We start from the raw sequence: 23,153 nt of genomic DNA on the forward strand, positions 1-23,153 counted from the left end.
CACAGCCACTACAATAGCTACACATACGGACACACAGACCCTCGGGTGGCCCCACCAACATCTTCTCCACTCCCACAGAGGGGTCACCCTGGAAACATTTCCTACAGCCATAGTCTCTTCAACGATGAAAGGGACGACAGTTTTTTTGAAACCTCCGGTTACCCCGTACACACTACAATGCAAAACCGGCATTTTCAGATTTTAAAACTCTAGAGAGCGTCTCAGAAAAGCTCTGTTTCTGGGGGAGGAAAACGGCGTTTCAGTGTGGACAGAGGGTCAAAACGAAGAGAAAAGGCTTTGGTTACGGATTTATCCAGTCTAGTGTGGACGTAGCCTAAGGAGAAGGGGCTAAGCAATGTGATAATGGCCCGGTAATGAGTTGATGGCCAAATGCTGCAACTATCCAAGGCCATTCATTTACATAGCTATTAAATGCTATTACAAGGGAAAAGATATCCAAATGTACAGAACTAACTGGATACATTGATGAATCTAAATCAAGAGCAATGATCAAGCAGGGCATGATGTTTTGTAAAATAAATATTGAGGACACCAAAATCATCTTTTGAAATCTGCAAAATCAAGCAACAATTTTCCAAAGGCTTTTTTTTTCCCAAAAAGCAAACCAATTTACATCGTCAAATAGCCAGAAGAAATGTTCTTCAGCCGAAACCACAATATATACGGAAGAGGGATGACAAACCAATTGTCCAATTGTCTCAAGGGGAACAAAAAAAAAAATGACTTGAAAAACGCTTGCATTTTTTTTAAGCCAGTGGCTGTACAAACATGTTTACTGTTCAATTTAAAAATGCAAACACGAGGAAATCTGCAGATGCTGGAAATTCAAGCAACACACACAAAAAATGCTGGTGAATGCAGCAGGCCAGGCAGCATCTATGGGAAGAGGTACAGTTGACGTTTTGGGATGAGACCCTTCGTCAGGACTAACTGAAAGAAGAGATAGACATAGACATACTTTATTGATCCCGAGATAGTAAGAGATTTCAAAGTGGGAGGGGGAGGGGAGATCCAAAATGATAGGAGAAGACAGGAGGGGGAGGGATAGAGGAGAAGACAGGAGGGGGAGGGATAGAGCTAAGAGCTGGAAAGTTGTTTGGCAAAAGGGATACGAGGCTGGAGAAGGGAGAGGATCATGGGACAGGAGGCCTAGGGAGAAAGAAAGAGGGAGAGGAGCCCATTGGATGGGCAAGGAGTTATAGTGAGAGGGACAGAGGGAGAAAAAAAAAGAGGGGAAAAATTAAAATAATAATAATAAATAAATAAGGGATGGGGTACGAAGGGGAGGTGGGGCATTAACGGAAGTTAGAGAAGTCAATGTTTATGCCATCAGGTTAGAGGCTACCCAGACAGAATATAAGGTGTTGTTCCACCAACCTGAGTGTGGCTTCATCTTGACAGTAGAGGAGGCCGTGGATAGACATATCAAAATGGGAATGGGACGTGGAATTAAAATGTGTGGCCACTGGGAGATCCTGCTTCCTCTGGCGGACGGCGCGTAGGTGTTCAGCGAAATGGTCTCCCAGCCTGCGTCGGCTCTCGCCAATATATAGGCCACAACGGGAGCACCGGACAAAGTATATCAGACCAGACGACTCACAAGTGAAGTGTCGCCTCACCTGGAAGGACTGTTTGGGGCCCTGAATGGTGGTGAGGGAAGAAGTGTAAGGGCATGTGTAGTTGTTCCACTTACAAGGATAAGTGCCAAGAGGGAGATCAGTGGGAAGGGATGGGGGGGGGGGCGGAGAAATGATATGAGAAGGAAGGGAAGCCTCGTTCTTTAAAAAAAAGGAAGACACCTCCTTCGTCCTGGAATAAAAAGCCTCATCCTGAGAGCAGATGCGGCGGAGACGGAGGAATTGCGAGAAGGGGATGGCATTTTTGCAAGAGACAGGGTGGGAAGAGGAATAGTCCAGGTAGCTGTGAGAGTCCGTAGGCTTAAGGTGGACATCTTGAGACAGCTTATGACAAAGATCAAGAGAGGGAGATGTTGGAAATGGACCAGGTAAACTTGAGGGACTGCATTGGTGCTGCTTCCTGCACGCATGCTGAGCTCGTTGACTTCATTAACTTTGCCTCCAACTTTCACCCTGCCCTCACCCTGCGACTCCCTTGTCCATTCGTCTCCCCATCCCTTCCCACCAATCTCCCTCCAGGCACTTATCCTTGTAAGCGGAACTACTACACATGCCCTTACACTTCCTCCCTCACCACCATTCAGGACCCCAGACAGTCCTTCCAGGTGAGGCGACACTTCACCAGTGAGTCGGCTGGGGTGATATACTGCGTCCGGTGCTCCCGATGTGGCCTTCTACATATTGGCAAGACCGGACGCATGCTGAGAGACCGTTTCGCTGAACACCTACACTCTGTCCGCCAGAGAAAGCAGGATCTCCCAGTGGCCACACATTTTAATTCCACGTCCCATTCCCATTCTGATATGTCTATCCACAGCCCCCTCTACTGTCAAGATGAAGCCACACTCAGGTTGGAGGAACAACACCATATATTCCGTATGGGTAGGTAGCCTCCAACCTGATGACATGAACACTGACTTGTCTACCTTCTGTTATCGCCCCACCTCCCCTTCGTACCCATCCCTTATTTATTATTATTTTTATTTTTTCCCCCTTTTTTTCCTCTCTCTTTTTTCTCCCTCTGTCCCTCTCACTATAACTCCTTGCCCATCCTCTGGGCACCCCCTCCCCCTTTTTTTCTCCCTAGGCCTTCCATCCCATGATACTCTCCCTTCTCCAGCCTCGTATCCCTTTTGCCAATCAACTTTCCAGCTGTTAGCTCCATCCCTCCCCCTCCTGTCTTCTCCTGTCATTTTGGATCTCCCCCTCCCACTTTCAAATCTCTTACTATTTCTTCCTTCAGTTAATCCTGACGAAAAGGCTCGACCCGAAACGTCGACTGTACCTCTTCCAATAGATGCTGCCTGGCCGGCTGCGTTCAGCAGCATTTTTTGTGTGCGATACTGTTCAATTGCTTATCATTGCATCTTTCAGGCCATCAATGCATTTTATATCCCCCAATTTAAACTTTTGTTGTGCTATTCAAATAATAAATACATTCTTACTGCACTATTGCAGTTGAATGTAATCACCATGAACACGTACTACTAAAACCAAACACTATTGTGTCCCTTTATCAAAGAAAGGAATAGGGTGATAATCTGTAGGACACACCAGTTAAATAGGTTAAACCAGTTTTAGGTCAGAGGAGCAATCCAGTTTTTTTTTGTAGACATTAAACTTGCTGGGGATACTTAAAACATGAAGTTCAAATTAACATTCAAAGTTGTTAATATTTGAACAGAAAATTAATTGGAAAAAGGACCTAGTGCTTTCCCAGCATACATGACAAATAAATTCTTCACAGGCTTCCAACATGGGTACGTATTGATTATAACCTGTATAATTGATACCTGTACCCCACTGGAAGCCTGAGAAGAGCTTATTAGAAAATTAATTGTTATTCTATTAGGAAAAAGTGCCAGCACTTTTCCCAAACAAGGCAGAGATGATTGGATAATTTCCATCAATCGTAGCCAATTGCATAAGTGACATGATACATTTTATCTTCAACTTCTCCATTTTTATTTTGGACATCTCCACTTCCTTTCCAGTCCTGAAAAAGGGTCTCAGCCCATAACGTTGACTGTTTACACTTCTCCATAGGTGCTGCCTGACCTGCTGAGTTCCTCCAGCATTTGTATATGAGAAACGTTGCTTATAATATATTTTATGTCTATAATCATAAGATTATTTGCAACAATCCTTCATTCACTGAAAATATCTGGCATTTGTTACAAATCTTGTTCTACAATATAGCACTACCCTGATACTCAATACCTTCAGTTTCCTTGCAGTTCAGAATGCATTGACGTGCCCCCACCCCATCTCTCTGATGAAATGCTGTTAATAGACACTTTATTTTGAAAAGTTCTCAGGTTCAATCTCTGGTCTCAAAACCACTGATCTCAGCTTGACCAGTGATAAAGACAGTTTTAAGACTGCTCCAAAGCTTCTTGAAATTGGCGGTCAAAAGGGAACTAAAATCAGTTTCCTCCTCAGCAATAATACAGAAATAGGCCAGGATTAGTTACTGGACAACAATCACTGCCCAAGAAACAGACAGTTACAAGAGGAAATAGAACAATAGTTTTCTTCTTCCTCTTTATTTGACAGAAGGGTGGGAGACCAGCCATCGCTTGTCTTACACCACGAAACCACTTCACTTATCTCGTCAGATCTCAGCATACTTTAAAAGTGCTGAGATTCACTTACACAAGTTTTATTTTTGTACAAAAGGTTCCTGTTTACAATTACCAAGGCCTATTGAAATGAGCACCCAATTATAAGCTACAATGTTAATGGAGCAGAGTCACAAAGAATAGACTGGAGACCATACCAAAATTAAATAGCAAAGTTTAAACTACATATATTCTTTCCATACTTACTGCAATCCCCATTAGTAAACGGAACATTAGTGACTTCTTCCTTAACCTTCCGATGAATATTGGCAGATGTTAAGTCTAACGCAGCATCATTTGTCAGTTCAGGTGTCTCAACAGGCTCAGTTTTTGTTGCTACATTTTCATTAGGGAATCCTGGCGACTTGGACACGTGGCTGCCATTAAAGCTGTTAGCAGGAGACGAAGCTTGAAACAATGCAGATTCCGCAGCACCTGGGCTCTGATTATTCTGGTGTTCTTGATCTCCTACTGCCGAAAGAGAATCATTAGCCATTCCTTCACTTTCAGGAGAGCCATTCTCACTGGATTTTAAACTGCTCTGCCGCTGCAAGCTTACATTAGAGTTAGAGTTAATCATTTTCATCTGACTTTCCAAAGCAGCTATATTGGAGAAAACCAGCAGAGGAGAGTTGGCCGGTAAGTCACTGTAAGGCAAAACTGGTTTCGAATACTCACTTGCTGGCACCTTTGCGCTTTTCTCCCCATCCAACTCAGATTCATCCATATTTTCATCCGTAAAACTGCTGTCAAGTTCAGCATTTTCATCTGCTAAAGCTGGCTCTGGATCAGAACCATCATAATAGCCTTCAGGAAGAGGGGTGTTTGGGATTTGACCTCCCATGTGCATTCTAATGTGCTGCTGAAGAACAACAGCATTAGTGAACCGCTTGTGGCAAATCGGGCACGAGTGCTGTACCCGCAAAGGAGGTTTTGCCCTATGAACTCCATAGTGAGTCTTGAGGTTGCCTTTTGTGGAAAAAGCTCTGCCGCAAACTTTACATTTGAAAGGCCTTTCACCAGTGTGGGTACGATAATGCATTTTCAGTGAACTCTGACAACTTAGTATACGATGGCACACAGCACATTCATTTGGGTCAGCTGATGTTTTGTCTATATTTTCCACTAACTGCTGAAGCTTGGATGTCTCAGAAGTTTGGCTATTATCAAGTACATTACCAAAAGGTTGCTTGGGCTTTGAGGTTTCAGACATTATGGAAGTAGGTGGATTGCCATTCTCATTTGTAGACTTAGCTTCAGCATTTGACTCATAGCTGCTGATATTCGATGACAAAGATGCGGTTTCACTTACTGCTGGAGATCGCCTTTGCAGAAAATCACTTGCTGGTGCTTTATCTGAAGTGTCCTCAAAAGCAGTCGACAGATTCAATCCAATGGAATTGGGCAAAGTTTGCAAGACAGGTTTGGTGTCTGCCCAATTCGCAGAATTATCAACAGGTATAGACATACCATATGGAATTCCACTGCTGGTTGGAACATTGTCCAAATGTTCTGGAACAGGATATGGATTCATTCGGATATGCGGGTACTTCTCCTTGTGTCGCTGGAAATGAACCTTCAGATTGCCTTTAGTTGTAAAACGATTGCCGCAGATATTGCATTTGTAAGGTCGCTCACCTGTGTGAGAACGGATATGAATCTGCAGGGCACTGTCATTTCCAAACACTTTGCCACAGAACTTGCACTTGTGTTTGAAAAAGGACTCTTCCGAATTAGACTTTGTTTCAAATACGGTGACGTTCGGAGGCTTGCCTTTCTGATTTCGTGCTGCTGAAGCTGCAGATAGTCCAATCAGTGGGCTGTGAATAGTTGCTGTATTTGGGGACCGAGGTAGCAAGGGATTTGGAAATCTTGCAACCGAGCTGGTAAGGTTGCCATGCTTCAGCCTGGCTGGATTTTCAGAGCACAAGATGGAATCAGGTTTGGAAGTCAGTGAAGTTAGGGTGCTCGTTGTCTGGAGAGACGCCGGCTCAGAGGAATGGTGCAAGCTTTTGTTAAAATGAGTTGAACCAACAGAAGAATGAGGTACCTGTACTGGCTTAAAACCTTCTATCGAGTAGCTTTGGCTACCCACTTTCTGCCCAATTAAAGCAGCAGCAGCCGAAAGCTGCTGTGAAAGGTGTGCCCCCAGTGCTTTAAGGGGGTCTGCAGCTGCAACAATAGATGGATGAAGAGAATGAGGTGCCATCGTTGCCACCTGGATGCGGATTTGCTCAGTTAACTGTATCTGTTGAAGCTGTTGCTGCTGCAGGCAGACCAACTGCTCAAGCAAGATTGGAATGACATTGACGCTTGCAGTTGCATTTGAGTTGTTGGCAGAAGCATCGTCTGGAACGTGCTGAGTCACTGCAACTTTAGTGTTGTGAATAGTCTCCAATGTGACATTAGTGTTTGGTATCTTAGACTGGGAAACATAGCTAACATCAGAGGCTGGATGTAAACTTGTAGCAGCATTACAGGCACATGGTTTTTGAGATTCTACATTATCAACATTCATTTCAGCAGTTTCACTCTCTTCACGCATTCTTTCTTCGGGGCTATCGTTATTTTTAGATTGATTGTTCATTTGGCCATTCGGAAAGTTATCTGGACAAGACTCTGGGCAGTCCTTAGGAGGCATTTCCTTCTCGCCTTCATTCATAATCAAAACTGGTGGGTTTTTAGTGCAATTTTTCCTGTGCTCAAGGAACTTGGAAAGATCAAAGAACTCAGCACAACATTTCTTACAGATGTTGGTTTCTTCAGTCCTGCATTTCTTTGCGCTTGTTTCCCCAACTCCGTCGTTTTGACATACTTGAGAACCTGCAAAGCAATAACAGAACAGTAACTGCTTAGTATCAACAAACACCCATCATTCTTCTAAACAGACTTCGCAAAGCATCCTTTAGAGCATTTCCCCTCACCACCCTGGTAATGAAATGAGCCCTCCAGTTAACAGAATTATTAGATTTAACACATTATTTTTGCCAACTTTGACAAAAATAGAGAATATCAATTAAGAAAGCGCAGCTTCTCTCAATTGCTTAAATCGACTGAACGCAATGTTTGCCCAGAGGCTCAAATACAGGGCCAAATCAGAAAGGTTGATTACAGGCTGAATCAGGGCAGCAGGGTCCAGACACCAGAGTGGATCAGGACCATTGAACCCGATGCGTTTGGACAGAGATTTAAGCATAGGGCTGAATTGAGGCAGCGGAGTCCTGGCCCCACAGCGTATCAGAAAGGTTGTACCGGATGTTTGGACATCGATTTAGGTGCTAGGCCAGATTGAGAAGGCCAGGGTGTCAGGGTGTCGGGGCATCAAGGCGAGGGACAAACTGGTTCAGATTGCTGTTCCACAACTCAGGTCTGCACTGAACTATGAGATGCTCTTTGCAGACTTCAGTTCAGAATGCTATCTGCTTGCAGTTATTGTATGCAATGATGTTTTTTTTTGCCTCTGCACACTGGGTATTCAATGGTCTTTTTTTTAAAAAAGAGAGACACACACACACACAGTTTTATGGCTGTCTGTTAGGAGACGAATCTCAAGGTTGTATAATGTATACATACTTTGAAAGTAGGTGCAATTTGATGGAAAATATACAATTAAAATGCAAGCGCAAACCATAATGAGCTATCATTTAATTTAGTCTGTTTCATTTTGGAAGTGATAAAATTAGTGATCTGGCTTCCAGTACTATGTATGATAAGCCACTCACAGATACCAAGAGCAGGATTCCCAAAAAGACTAAAGTCTCCTATCTACAAATACCAGTCACCTACTGCCCAGCTAAATCACACATACCAGGTGTGCTTACTGCCATGAGGGAACATAGATTTAATCAGTGTTCTTAAAAAAATATATATTATTTCTGTGATCAGTCAAGTCAATTCTATTCATTTACAATCACAGTGAAATCTTTGGAGCGGTTCTGCAAACTTCACGTAGCTTAATATTTCATTACACACAATGGGACCTGTTATTGATTGATCTCCTCCAATGTCCAAACATGTTTTCTTTAAACCTGCTGCAAGTGGCGTTCTTCCTTCAATTTCCTTACTATTCTTCTCATATCAGATCAATGATGGTTAACAAATGCAGGCAAGCTAAAAACAATTAAAACTTCATTTAATCAGATGACCAGATTTAGGCAGAAACCAACTTCTAAAATAAGTTCAAAAGCCATTTCTCAGGATTTATTTCCAATTTTGATACTGTAAAGAAAGAATCCTTCCGTATTGTACAAATCCTGACTTAAGAGTTCAATTACTCAAGTGGATAGTATCAAAGCCAATTGGATACTACTTATTATGTTTAACAAGCCATGCCATTAGTCATACTTACAAATTGCATTTTCTTCTGAATTCTAACTGCAAATTTAGAATTTCAAATAACTTCAGAATCTGTTTTTAACCGGACAGTTTCCAGTATGACCAGATGCAATTCAGTTCTTTCCACCCCCTCCCTTTAAATGCTCTCAACTGTTCAACATTACACACAATCTCTCTATTTTATCTGAGACATCAAGATTGTGTCAACAGAAGTTCAATCCCAATGAGGAAAGATCCCAGGACAAAAGATCTTACAAACTCCCAGGATTCTCACAATTCTGTTGCATGTACCTAGATGTGTAGATATGATGTGGCACATATATTAGAGCTAAATAGACTCAATCTGCATTGAAGTACAAAATCCTATGAAGTAAAAATGCATCTTTTAAAAACTAAACTTGTGGAATGTTTTCTCTTAAAACAGATTATTACTTCGTTTACAGCATTTAACCATGGCCTGGAATTTCATCATAAAGACGACAACATGCCTTTAAATGGAAGAAACTAAAATTAAACCACAAACAAATCAGTTTAATTACTGCCAGTTAAGTCCATTAGGAAATGCCTGAAGGGATTGTCAGCAACACTAAATCACCATGCTAAATAATCACTAAACATCTGTGTATTTAAGATTAGAAACAGGATAATCAAAATGCCCATAGCTTTGTGCTCTCTTCTCACCTTCTTTCCCCCCTCCAAACACACAAGTAGCGCCTTTAATTTTAAAAGTTGTGTAACCATATTACCTTAACAAGGTTTAGCTAATTGTAGAACAAACATTCTTTTACTGGTAAATGTGCAATATGCAGTTTTAAAATTAGTTTACTATGTTACACTGAAGTTTGATCTATTGTCAGAATTAAATCCTTGGTCAAATCACATGAACAAAAGACCACAAAGGTTGAAAGTGAAGGAATGGAAATAAATTAGTTGACAGGAACAGTTTAATGAGACCCAGGTTAAAATGGATATGTGCGCTTGGCAGCAATGACAGGTGAATAAATAAACACAAAAATTAAGCAACAGAAAAAAACAGGACGATGAAGACCTCGTTTTTATACAATTCAAGAGGCTTCTTGTAAAGAATCTTGAACGCACACATTTTTCGTTAGTTATTTTAACTCTAGAGGGAGCTCCAACACATTGCAGTCCTCAAACTTCCATAGTTAATGAAAACCAGTAAGGTGCAACAAAAAAAATGTTGGGCATTCTTGAAAGCAAATTAAATAATAAGTATTATAATCCTGCAACAACATCAGACCCCAAAATAAAGAAAATGCAAGTCATATTCCTGATTACAAAATTAAGACAACCAATGCTTTGAAGAAAGAAAGATGTACGCACTGACCGTTCTTAGCAGCTTAGATGTTACCTAACAATGATGTACAATTAGTCCAATCTTTTTTTTACACCATATAAACTTCAATTCATGCAAATCTTTTTGTCATCTATATCCTAACTTCCACTAAGTGCCATTTTATCAATACCTCATATATTCACTGGTCTACCCTCCCACCTGGTCCATTCACGCCACAACTTTAAAATCACCTTCACTGGAGGCAAGAAAACACAGACGCTAGAATCTGAGGCAAAATAAAAACTAAGAAACCTGCTGAGTTCCCCTAGCAGTTTTTTTTAGCTTAAGATCTTCACTCTCATTTACAATTCCCTCTGTGGCCCACCCCACCTCATCTCAATCACTCCTGTCAGCTTGAAAACACAGCATGGTATCCGAACTGCTCCTTTTCTGGCTGGTTGCACATCCTTGCGTTCACAGCCCCTTCAATAATTGAATAGGCCCCCCAAGTTATAGAATTTCTTCCTCAAACCTCAGCACTGGTGGTCTCCTTTAAAAAGGTGCTCCTTAAAACCCTCCAAAGTTTTTGACCATCTTTGTGGGTCTGCATCAAGTTTTATTTGATAACACTTCAATCATCTTGGGAAACTTTATCCTATTGAAAGACCATACAAGCAAACCTTTTAAAATTACAGAACAGGGAATTCTTCACTTTCTCCAAGGTTGCAAAATTCAAAAGTAAATTTATTTTTCAAGTATGTATAATGTCACCATACACCACCTTGAGATTTATTACCTTGCAGGAATTCACAGTAGATCAAAATACTACAAATCAATGAAAAACTACAAAGACTGACAAACAACCAATGTGCAAAAGACAAGCTGTGAAAATATAAAATAATAAATAAACAAATAATACTGAAAACGTGATTTCTAGAGTCCTTGAAAGTGAGTCCATAGTTTGTGGAATTAGCTCAGAGTTGAGGTGAGTGGGTTATTCACTCTGGTTCAGCAGAATAATGGGTGAAGAACAATAATAGCCTGAATGGAGATGATACGTAATGATGGATGCTGCTTTCCTGTGGCAGTGCTTCATGGTGGGGAGTGTTTTCCCTGTGATGGACTGGGCTGTATTCACCACCTGTCTGTAGGCTTTTCCAGTGCTGGGCATTGGTGTTTCCATACCAGGCCATAGTGCAACCAGTCAGGCTATTCACTATTTATCTGTCGGAAGTGTGCTAAAGTTTTAGATGACATGCTGAATCAGCACAAACTACCCCATTCTATTTCACACCCAAATCCATGAAGTACAGTATTTAAGGTAGGTTCCTTGAACTGAAAGTGAATCAAAGGGCTAACCAAATCAGATCATCCACCAACTAGAAAGAGGAAAAAAAAATCAGTGGTAGACTCCAATCTAGCTCTAAAGGATGCGACACAATCAGAACAGACTCTCTACAGCAGGGTTTAACTGGTGTCCATGAGAGGTCGAAAGTTTTTTTTGAACTTCACGTAATGTACGAGACTAGTGCCCGCACTGCTGAGCAGCCCCATTAGCAATCTCGTTAGCGGTCTCTCAGCCCAGTGTGGCAGTGCGCACTGGGACCGTGATTATTTGGTTTATTTTATTCCCAGTTTGTGACGTGAGATGGGGAGGGCCTTGACAAATGGTGAGCGCTGCATTACACAGAGGGAAGGACAGCAAGATGGGGAGTGTGAAACTCGTTTTCCAAGCATTGAATGGACTCACCCAACTTGGGCCGTGACGTCAGCCTCTCCCTCCTGAATACCTCCGCTAACTTCCCTTTACAAGCTGCAAGTGTAGTAGAAAATTGGAGGGAAATTTTCATTTTAAAGGAATGTTATTTATTTATTTTTACATGCCACAGTTTAGCTGCTGGCCTGCCACTTTGCTGTTGTGAATGTTACAAAAAGGTCGGTTGTGTAGATTAGAAGTGAGCTACATTGTGAAGTTTTCGTAGTTTTTGCAGTTTTCTTGTTTATTTATTATGCCATTCTTTTTATTATATTTTATTAACCCCTGTGTTTTACATACATGTCTGGCTGATGGTACAATCTTCTGTGTCATTTCACTGCATTAGTGCAACAATAGACATTAAAAAAGCCCATCATTACAACGAAAGCTACTAATCACTGGGTTTTACATGGACTGGTGATCCAAGTTGTCCTATTCCATTGTGCCTAGTCTGTGGCAAGCCACTTGCAAATGTAGCAATGGCTCCAGCCAAATTGAAAAGACACTTAACTACAAATCACAGCCATATGATACATAAAAGTGCTATTTATTTTAAACGACTATTGGGAATCTCAAAACAGAGTAAAGCTTTTGTTAATGATTTCACAGTCAGTAAAAGGGTTCAGGAAGCAAGTTATTTAGAAGCAGAACTTATTATCCAGAAGTGGGGTGGGGGGGGAGGAAAAGAGGGGGAAAGAAAATCACACAGCTGGCGAGAACCTAGTATTGTAAAATTATAGTGGGTAACACGCTAGGACAAGATGCAGTACAAGAAATTGAAAAGATTTTACTCTCAAGCAGTATGGTAAGTTGACGTAGCGATAACATGTCACATGATACTGAAGAGGTTTTGTGTGATAGACTGAGGGAAGGAGAAGATGACGACGCGACACAGCGTGCACAGCCGCTCCGAAATGAAATCGTATGTGTTAACTAGGGGCCGTGCACAATCCTGATTTGATGGAGACAGACGCGAGAAGCACGGAGCAACACCTGGAGAAACTTCTGAAATGCCTGCTTCGCTGCCACTGTGCAATCGAGAATCTCCGGAAAGGCGGCCTCAAATCCTCGGCTTTGCCTATTGCCGGGGCCGGGGTCGAAGCGCTTGGCAGAGATGGTGCTCGGTGTCAGAGGGCTGGTTGGAGGCTCAAAGTTTTCAGACCGACTCAGGAGTCAGCTGTGGTTGGGTGCTTCCAGGATGCTGCATCGGCAAGTTTGTGGCACTGGAAGCTCATGACAGGAAGAGAGTTTCATCTTCCTTCTACCGTCTGCATGAGATGATGGGACTTTCGAGAGACTTTTGAGACTTTTTTTTTACCGTGCCCATGGTCTGTTCTTCATCAAATTACAGTATTGCTTTGCACTGTTGTAACTATATGTTATAATTATGTGGTTTTTGTCAGTTTTTCAGTCGGTTTGTCTTGTGTTCCAGTGATATCATTCTGGAGGAACATTGTATCATTTCTTAATGCATGCATTACTAAATGACAATAAAAGAGGACTGCGTGTCCTCAATCTTAAAAAAACAATAGCTTCTCTATCCAGGTTGATGAGTCAATAAATTTTACCTATAAATGTCATGTTGTAGCATTTGCAGGATTTGCAAATAATGGTGAAATTCAAGAGAACTTTGTTTCGGGCAGCCATTTGCAACAGAAAAAGGCCAAGATATATTAAATGCTTTGTCTTCATATCTGGAAACAAAAGGTCTGCCTTTGAGGAGCAGTGTGACTTTGGCTTATGGTTTTTAGTAACTTTACTATTCAGCATTGTCAACAAATTTTCATGTTGTAAATAGCATTAATTAAAATCAATTTACAACCTGTATTTAAATTAAATCTGCCAAGTCAACCTTTAGAAAAATTAAATCCTACTTGGCTTAAGCCAGTTATTTAACAGAAATTTATTATGTTTGCCTTATGAGTTTTTTTAAATTTATAAAAGAGAAATAGAGAGATTAATTTCCAAGAGTGGTAAACTAAGCTTAACTAGCGGTTTCCAATGGACACATTTGCATGAATCAGAGTGCATGTTCACCAGATGCCAATAGGTCTATGCCATGGACACCTACCATTAACTGAGTAGTCTGTAGACCCCAAGTTGAGAAGCCATGACTTTCAAAGAATGGTGAAGAAAGCTATTGTATTACAACTTCAATTCTAAATGCAAATCCAGTCAACCAAGATATTTTCAAAACTAATTACGTCAAAAATGTAGTAAAAATTTTAAATTAAAAACTATAATACACAAGTGGATTCCTACTTTATGTAAAAGTGGCAGGATAGACTAGTTGAATGTTTCACAATAGATAGTACCAAAAGCCCAGCTTTTTGTCAAATTTTGAAAAAAAATGCTACACAGTTCTCTCAAGACATTGAATTATTTATGCTTCATTTTATTAGATTAGATTCAACTTTATTGTCATTGTACCGAGTACAGATACAAAGCCAATGAAATGCAGTTAGCATCTAACCAGAAATGCAAAAAAGTGTTATTTACAAAATAACTGCGAATAAAAAGTGCTACAGCATACAAATATGAAAGTACTGAGACAGTACAATATGGGTGCAATACTGCTTAGCGCTGTGATGTGAGGTTCAGCAGGGTCACAACCTCAGGGAAGAAGCTCTTCCTATACCTGCTGGTGCAGGAGCGGAGGCTCCTGCAGTGCCTACCAGATGGGAGGAGAGTAAAAAATCCATGGTTAGGGTGAGATGCAATAATGCTTTTCGCCCTGCCCAGGCAGTGTTTATGGTAGATGTTCTCAATGGTGGGCAATTGGTTTTTATGTTGACAAAACAACAAACAAACTCTTCAGACCTACAGAGATATTTATTTCATTTCCATGCATAATGTCAGTGAGCAAAAGCAAGTTGAAGCAATCAGACAAGTTTCAGTCACTACAGGCAGTTCCCAGGTTACAAAAGGGTCCCGTTGCTGAGATCTGTTTATAACTCAAACTGTCTGCAAGTCAGAAATGAACAAAAACAAGTGTCTGGGAAAGAGTCACAGAAACAGCTGTGATGGGGGAAAACAAGCAGGCATGGGAATAGTGGCCAGCAAATGTCTTCACGGACTTAGTAAGCTAGGGAGTCTCCTCAACATCCACGGCCTTAGAAGTTGCAACTCACGGAGGAGTTTCCCCCTCCCCCCAAAAGCATGGACGAGATGAGGCATACATTCCCACTGGCAGATGCATGCGCCCCCGAAGAAAATCCATCCGAACAGTCACTTTAATGCTTGGTAATGTGTATAGAGATTTGGCAAGTCAGGTATTGGTATGCATCACTACAGCTCATCACTTTCAAGATCAAGATACTTGAACAATAGCTGTAGCTAAGTAACCATAAAAGAGCATGGAGAGGCCACTCAGCTGTTTGGAGTCTTTTGTACTATTACATATTACAGCAGATTTACCTCAGTTCACCTTTTCAACAGTCTCCATTTCACTTCATATCCACATCCACAGCTTTCAGATTCACATAATGCTAGCTGCTCATTAATAACAAAGGATAAATATCTTCTAAACAGCCAGCTTCCACTTCAAGGCTTCAACCCTAACTCGCATCTCCCTAGCCAATGAAGTAAGCCCCTCAGAATCACCCATTTATTTAAATACTGGATGAAATTAAGTAACCTCTGGAGAAATCCTTCAATACAGGGTCCACAGGTCACACCATCAATCCCAACTCAGCTACAAGTGTGGACAGGTGTGCTCCGTAAGGAGATGCTGGGGGGGGGGGGGGAAAAGAGAGAAGATGGGCTGTCTGTGTGCAGGCAAAAAGAGGTCAGGGAGCCAGTGAAAGGCAAGAGAGAGGACTCCAGGTGTGAGGTTTCAAGAGGATGTGAAACAAGGAAGGAGGCAGTGGATACAATCTACTGTGTTTAGGTCCAAACTTGCATGTGAGTGTGAGCAAATATGCATAGCACAATATGCACGATTGAATACAGCTACTGGATTAACAGTGCTTCAAATAGCTCTCATACTGAACGTTTCCATTTGCTCAGAGAGCTGCTCTGCCTATAAAACTGAAGGATCACTGCTTTGGGGAGAAAAACAAACTTGGTCTGGTTAAATTTCTTCTCTTACAGTAACTCAGTCACTCCAGAGTTCTCCAGCATTCTCCTCCTAAAAAAAATGAGGAATACGTTCTTACATAAGATTCAAATACAGATTCGGTCTCAGCAATACCCAATACAAATTCTACAACAGGGGTCCCCAACCTTTTTTGACCGTGGACTGGTGTTTAATATTGACAATATTCTTGCAGACCAGCCAACCAGGTGGTGGTGGTGGTTGGGGGGGGGGGGGGGTTGTTTAAGGAGGGTTAAACTCACCTCAACATGTCTTTTACAGTTAGGGTTGCCAACTTTCTCACTCCTAAATAAGGGACAAAATACGGGACACTTCTGTTTGCCCCAGGAAAGACTACCATGACCATGAAGCCTTGCACGGGCACTGTGCATGCATGACGTGCATCATGTGATGTGCGCATGCACGTACAAGCCGATTTTCTCCCCCCACAAACCAGTTTTGGCTTAATCTTCCTGACTACACTGTATGTACATTATTTCTACTTTATATAGGCTGTGTATTTATCCTATCATTCCTGCTTTTACTATATGTTAGTGTTATTTTGGGTTTTATGTGTTATTTGGTATGATTTGGTAGGTTATTTTTTGGGTCTGGGAGCGCTCAAAAATTTTTCCCATATAAATTAATGGTAATTGCTTCTTCGCTTTATGCCATTTCAGCACGAAGGTTTCATAGGAACGTTCTACCTTAGCGGGGGAAATGTGGGACAAGGGCGGTCCCGTATGGGACAACCCAATTTAGCCCAATATACAGGATGTCCCGGCAAATACGGAACAGTTGGCAACCCTATGTTCAAGTTCAACAGTGCATGACAGGGAACGAGGAAAGGTGCAGCTGACTCATATCGTTTTCTCACGGCCCGGTAGCACATGCTTTGCAGCCCGGTGGTTGGGGACTGCTGTTCTACAAGACTTCTTTACCTTTGGATTCCAATCCCATTACAATTAAAAAAGGTTAATATTACTGTTTTTCCTATTTCTAGAGATATTCCATGTTACCTTGATTCATCTACAAGATCATCCAACTGCATCAATATTTCACAATCTTACTTTTTGAAGAAATATTTTTTCCCCTATAATCAAGATGCCATTACATTTTATAGCCATGTTTTAAATTACTCACTTCACCCATTTACATTCTTATGCATTTTGGTCAGTCTTACTGCATAGAAACAGGCTCTTTGGCCCATCAGGTGTCTCGCAACTATCCTTTTTTTATTCTCCCCACAGGCTCATCAATTCTCTCTAGACGCTACCACTCACCCCCGCTTAGTAGCAAAAAATCTACAATGCAGTTTAATCTACTAACCGGCACATCTTTGGGATGTGAAAGGAAACCAGAGGACCCAAGGGGAATCCAAGAGGTCATAGGGAGAAAGAACATCTAAAACTCCAGGAAGACAATATCAGAGGTCAGGATCAAAACTGTGGTCATGGGAAATGAGAGACATCAGACCTACCAGCTACACCACCTTGCACGCCAAATACACATCTTCTTCTATGCCATTCCGAATAGAGAGGCCCAAGTAACACATAATCAGTGCCCCTGTAGTTACCATCTGCCAACCCATGAGGCCCCACCCCCCCATTTATTCCTATTGTTTATCATCAAACTGCTGGGATTGGTGCAAAATCCCATTTTGTTCACACAGTGACAAGAAGGGAAATATGTCCTCCTTGCTCAGTGTACTCACATGCAACTCCAAATTCACCAACATCACTGGCTCCTAAAGCCAACACCCATATTGTTTGCGAAACAAAATGTATTTGAAAATCCATAATAATATCAATCCCAAGAACTCTGGAGTTTTTAGTGACATCTGAATCACACAATTTACAAACTCCTGATCATCAAAATAACATGTTCATAGCTCATTTACATGTTCAAAAGTATCATTTATAATTTATTTTAAAATCTACATCAATATCCTTGTTAATAAAATTTAATAATTCCCCCAACTAAGAGGCTGCCTGATTTATAGTTCCAATTCCACCCCCCACCCAACTCATCTTTAATTGTAGCATTATACTGGTCTTCCAATCCATGCGGAATATTTTAAAACCCTGGGCATTTTGGAGAATCATAAACTAATATACTCTGCAACTACTCAACTCAAAACACTCCAGGAGGTATGGTAGATGATAGAGTGATTTTTGAGATCAGTTTGTTTTCTAATGACATTACATTTTGGGGTTATTTTAATAAGAACGAGAAACTCACTAAATAAGAAATTCAAGTTTCTAATTCTCATTGCAAGGACAAAAAAAAATAGAAGTAATGGGAAATGACATAATATCTATATTCTTCATTTACCAATTTATCTTCCTCAAAAATGGATTGCATCTTCTTTTGCTGACCGTTTCCATACAAATTTAAAGCTTTTTTTTATTTTCCTCCTCACTGAATGTCTGGTCATCTTTTGCCAAATTCTAAAAATTCTCCAGCTTGCCTTTTAACTAACTCTAATAAAAGCTTTCTACTATCTTAACTTTGATCATCATACCTGTTCTTTTACAATATTTCCAAGTTGTACTTGCATACTCAGTACTATGATTTTCTTAAATGTCTGCTATTAGCTACCGGATGGCATATTAATAGTTTCCAAGTCTATCTTAATCACAATCACTACATCCCCTACACGTGGATAATTTATCCAGATGTACGACTTGCTTCAGACCAAGGAGAGAAAAATCAGTCAAATTCATTACACAATACTTCAAAAATACCCTCTTCCTTGGCTGGTTTACTTATTTGGAAAACTCTCCTACTTTACCAGACTGGACTCAAAAAAGAAAATGTGACTTCCCTGCAATTAGTGCATTTTAATTTGAACTAAACCTTCAAGCTCCCTCAAAAACTTCATTATAGTTTTCCCTTCACATGCTCCTTTCTACATCATCCAAGATAACTGATCACTACTATTTATTTGGAGATACAACACGGAATAGACCCTTCAAGCCACACCACCAAGCAACCCCCAATATAACTCTAGCCTAAACATGGGATAATTTACAATGACCAATTAGCCTATTAACCGATGTGTCTTTGGACTGTGGGCAGGTCTTTGGCTCCAATGGTACTATATTTAAACATGGTACAAGGCATACAATACACCTTTTGGAACTCCTAGTCCATTGTTGCCAAACACCAACTACAATATCCCCCATAACACATCTTATCCTCTCCCATTAACTTGCATGGCCTACTCTACTGATCATTATGCTAATTTACTCTGTAAGCTTTGCCCTTATCTAAGCAGTAGGCAAGAATCTTGGAAAGTGGTGAAACCAATGATTCCTGCATTACTACATCTGGACTTGCTTTGACATTTAACCTCACAGTCAGAAACTTGTAATCCCCATTAAGCCACATTACCAAATACAGGAGACATGGAAACAAATGAAGTGCCATTTACTTCAAATGTTACCAGAAACAATATCTGAAAGTACATGGTGTGTGTACTTCCTATTTCAATAAATAATCAAGACACTCAAACAACGAGATTTGAAATAAATTTGTTAACATTCACAAACAGTATGTACATGAGACAAAGGGACTGTATGAATAATATTGAACAGAAAACACAGTTAACCAATCCAGAAACATGGTCATAAACCTTTAAAGAGGCTGCCAGAACATTCAGAAGTACAAAAAGCTGATCATTGTTTATCTCTCAAAGCCTGAATGTTCATGCTTTTTTCTCTCTCAGAGAGCAGATGTTTTCTACTCCCCTAAACTAAGAAGACTAATTCAATTCTTCTCTAGCCTTCCTCAAAAAACATCCTCATTCTTGGCATCAGATTGATCTGGAATCTCTTAAGTTCACATATACAAGGCTTCCTACAACAAAAGAGAAACACTGGGGTATTGCTAGTAATTTCTAAGAGTCTTGCAGCCCATCCCATTGGTGCCAATTCCTTAAGAGCTCTTGAAAAAATTGCAGTCATTGTCAATGCAAGATCTACCCACTGAGGGAGGGGCCCCTACTGTCTCAAACTGGCATCAGGTAGGTCCTTGAACTTGCAACATGCAAGAACAGTCTTTGCCTCTTAGTATTCACTCTTCCTGGTCAGAGGTAAACTGTATGATGATATCAGTTACTCCTTCAAGGAGTTGTATCCAGCAGTTCCCAACAATGCCTCTACAGAATAACTTTCCTTTCAATGGGTGGCTTGTGGGTGGATCTTGAAATGGTATGGGGTGTGTGTACTGTATCAGTCTCTGTACAGCCAATTACAGACAAGACTGACACACGTCCATTAAAGTGTTGTAGGTTGCTGATCCAAGATCTAACCATGCTGCATAATTGCTTCCTGGTGCATAAGTTTATTTTACATATTTTGTTTAAAAAAAGGTTCTTTTTTGAAAATAAAAACAATTGCTCATTATCAAATTAACCAACCCATTTAGACCCCACTGAGCACTGTACTGCAGTAGTATCCAATTCTTCCCTCCACACGTTTGCCACCAATCTCACTACTAAATCACAATAACCTTGATCTCTTCCCTTCCACATAAGAGTTTATCAGCCTGTATACAACTTGCAGGAAATTACTTTGTTCACATTGTTTAATTGAAAAATGTTTTTTTAAATATAAATGAGTGCTGAAATGTCCTTAAATCATAAAAGCTATCTTAGTTCAAGAATGCATTTTTCCATTAACATATTATGGACTTACTAGTTTTACTTGAGGACCACAGAAAACAACGAGTTGCCCTTTATTGCTTACACACGAAGGCCGCTTGCCAAGAACATGTTTTTGTATCTCAAACCTTCTATCAAACCAGTCTGATTGGAAAAGACATTCATGAAATCTCTTAATAACACAAAACACCAATTATATGTCTGCAAAGTACAAAAGAAACACAAAAGTAACCTTTGCCAGCTTTTCTGGCTTTATTTATAATGAAGTTCAGTGACAAGATATTATTCCAACACCGATCTAAAGCCCAATTGCATCTTTATGGAGTAAACCCTTAACAATGCAAGAAACACAACACATCTTGGCATTAAATAAACCTGGCAGGTTGTGACTGCACCATTGTTAAAACAGAAGACTACCATTCCAGGCCATGGGGCTTTGAATTTCACATGCTCAGTAACTAGATTATATTATTCATTGCCCCTGAAGATTCACCATAAACTGGCATCAAAAAATTAGGATAAAAACATTTTCATCAGAACAGAGATCCAAAAATTTCTCCAGCAAAGAATTAAATCCTGTGAAGGCAATGCAGTGCACACCATGTCAGACATTTCGAGAGTGCCATGGGCGGAGCTTGGAAGATTTTCAGCCACTCACTGTTTATAGATAGTGACATTGATTGAGCAGAGCTCTCCAATTTCTCTCATGTAGTATCTGCAAAAGCACCATTCATAGTATATTCACAGACAGGATATTTTCTTGGATCCTTCCATTTCTTGAAAAACTTCTTCAGTTTTCGGAGTAAATATTACAATTTTCACCTGCAATTTTGCAAGAGCTCTCCGGGTAACACTTATCAATGCAAGCTAGACAGACTAGTGCAACCTTTTAACCTCCTTCAACTTAACCTCAAGAAATAACTTTGATTGTTTCCGCTTTACAGTTCTCTTCCAAGTAATCACAATTACCAAACCTAGTCATTCTACTTCTTTAAAAAAAATACAAGTTGGCAAATTGTGTTGGTGTCTTGTACAAGAATCACTAAAGATTCAGTAAGCAATTAAGGCGGCAAATGATATGTCATCCTTTACCACAGGAGTACAAACAGATTGCTCCAATTATATACAGCCCCAGTGAGATCACATCTGGAATGCCTGCCCAGCAAAGGAAGAAAATTTTCAATAGAAGTGTACAAAAGGTTCATTAAAAGATTTGGATCATTTTAGCATTTATTTTATGAGAAGTGATGAGACAGGCTAGGCCCATAAGCTCTAGGAGTTTAGAAAAACAAGTAGTGTGAGAGAAAATCGTTAAAGCAAAAACAGAAAAGCTTGAAACACTCAGTGGGTCAGGCAGCATCTGTGAAAAAGAAAATTTCAAGTCCAAGGCCCTTTGTCAAATCTGGATTTTCATAATTCTTAAATCAAATTGACAGGGTAGATGTTTCATATCTCCAAGGCTGGGAGGTCCAGTGATTAATCTCTCAAAATAATGGTGGGCAGCCATTCAGAACAGAGCTGAGAAGTTGTTCCTTCTCATGGAGTGCAATGAATTATTGGAATATATTGCAAAGGGCTATGGAATCCAACTTCGACCTGTTACTCTTTTTCATAGATGATGCCTGACCTGCTGAGTTCCTCCAGCATTTCGTGTGTATTGCTTTGGATTTCCAGCATCTACAGATTTTTTTTGTGTTTGCAGAATCCAACTTCCTCAGTATATTCAAAACAGCAATTATAAGATTTTATTTGATATGGAGGGGGGGGGGAGAAGGAGGGTTATGGAGTTTGTGACCCAGATCAGCCATGACCTCACGGAATGGTGCAGTAGGCACAAAAAAATGGCATGCCTCTGTTCATGCTTAATCTCTCCCCCCCACCCCACATCTCTTTTGTCCTTAAGCCCTCACCTTTTTCTCTGCCTTTGAAAATATTTTCCCTCCTAACTTCTGTTTTGTTTTAAGAAATTCTTCCAAACTAACCCCAGGCCCTTCGAAAGTGCCAAAGTGCAGTCACTATTCTAATGAAATAATTTTAAACAAAGTAAGATCATAAGCAATAGTGAGGCAATTAGCTAAGTGAATCAGCCACTATTTTTGCTAAGAGAGCAGTAAGCAAAATATTCGACAGATTTTGAATTTCTGAGAAACTACACCTCTGCCATAATGATTCTGAGTCTATGCCAGTTATAATGCAGTAATCTTACCCTTCACATTGCCCTGCTCTCTCTCCATTGCCCAATTTATTCGGAAGCTATTGATTGATTTGGTTTCTATCACCTTCACTGGCAGAGAACTTGAGTAAAAAAAATTACCCTGCTTCCCCGTTGCATCTACTGTTCAATATTTTTCAATCTTTCTCAAAGTCTGAACCATCTACCGTATGAGCTTTAATGTTAAATTCACTCTCAATATTCTTTGCTCCAAATGTAAAAATCACCAATTTCTGCAATTTAACTTTAAAGTACAGAGCTCCCAAAGCTCTGCTATTGCAACTTGCATATTAGCAGGCACATTCAATTACACCTGGTCACGGATTAAGTCTTGATCTTTACAGACCACAACAGTAGACTCCATTTCAAAACTACCCTTAGGACATCCTAACATTGTTAAAGGCACAATAAAGTGCAATTATTTTTCTTAGAACTGCTGACACTGCATCAACTTTGCAAAAACATATCTGAACCACTCACGATTAAATGCGCTTGTTTAACTCTATTAATTCCATGTCATGCCAGCCATACTG

At 40.4% G+C, this 23,153-nt stretch overlaps 1 protein-coding gene across 2 annotated transcripts in view; it reads right to left on the reverse strand.

Annotated features, from left to right (window-relative positions):
- sall4 (spalt-like transcription factor 4) overlaps positions 1-23,153 on the reverse strand; it is a 51,306-nt gene that overhangs the window by 17,101 nt on the left and 11,052 nt on the right. For both annotated transcript variants that reach the window (XM_063041482.1, XM_063041483.1), the window contains exon 2: positions 4,487-7,102. In XM_063041482.1, coding sequence (XP_062897552.1) covers positions 4,487-7,102 — 2,616 coding nt within the window. The remainder of the gene's footprint in view (positions 1-4,486; positions 7,103-23,153) is intronic.

The sequence above is a fragment of the Mobula hypostoma genome, chromosome 2 (genome assembly GCF_963921235.1).
Source record: "Mobula hypostoma chromosome 2, sMobHyp1.1, whole genome shotgun sequence".
Taxonomy (NCBI): Eukaryota; Metazoa; Chordata; class Chondrichthyes; order Myliobatiformes; family Myliobatidae; genus Mobula; species Mobula hypostoma.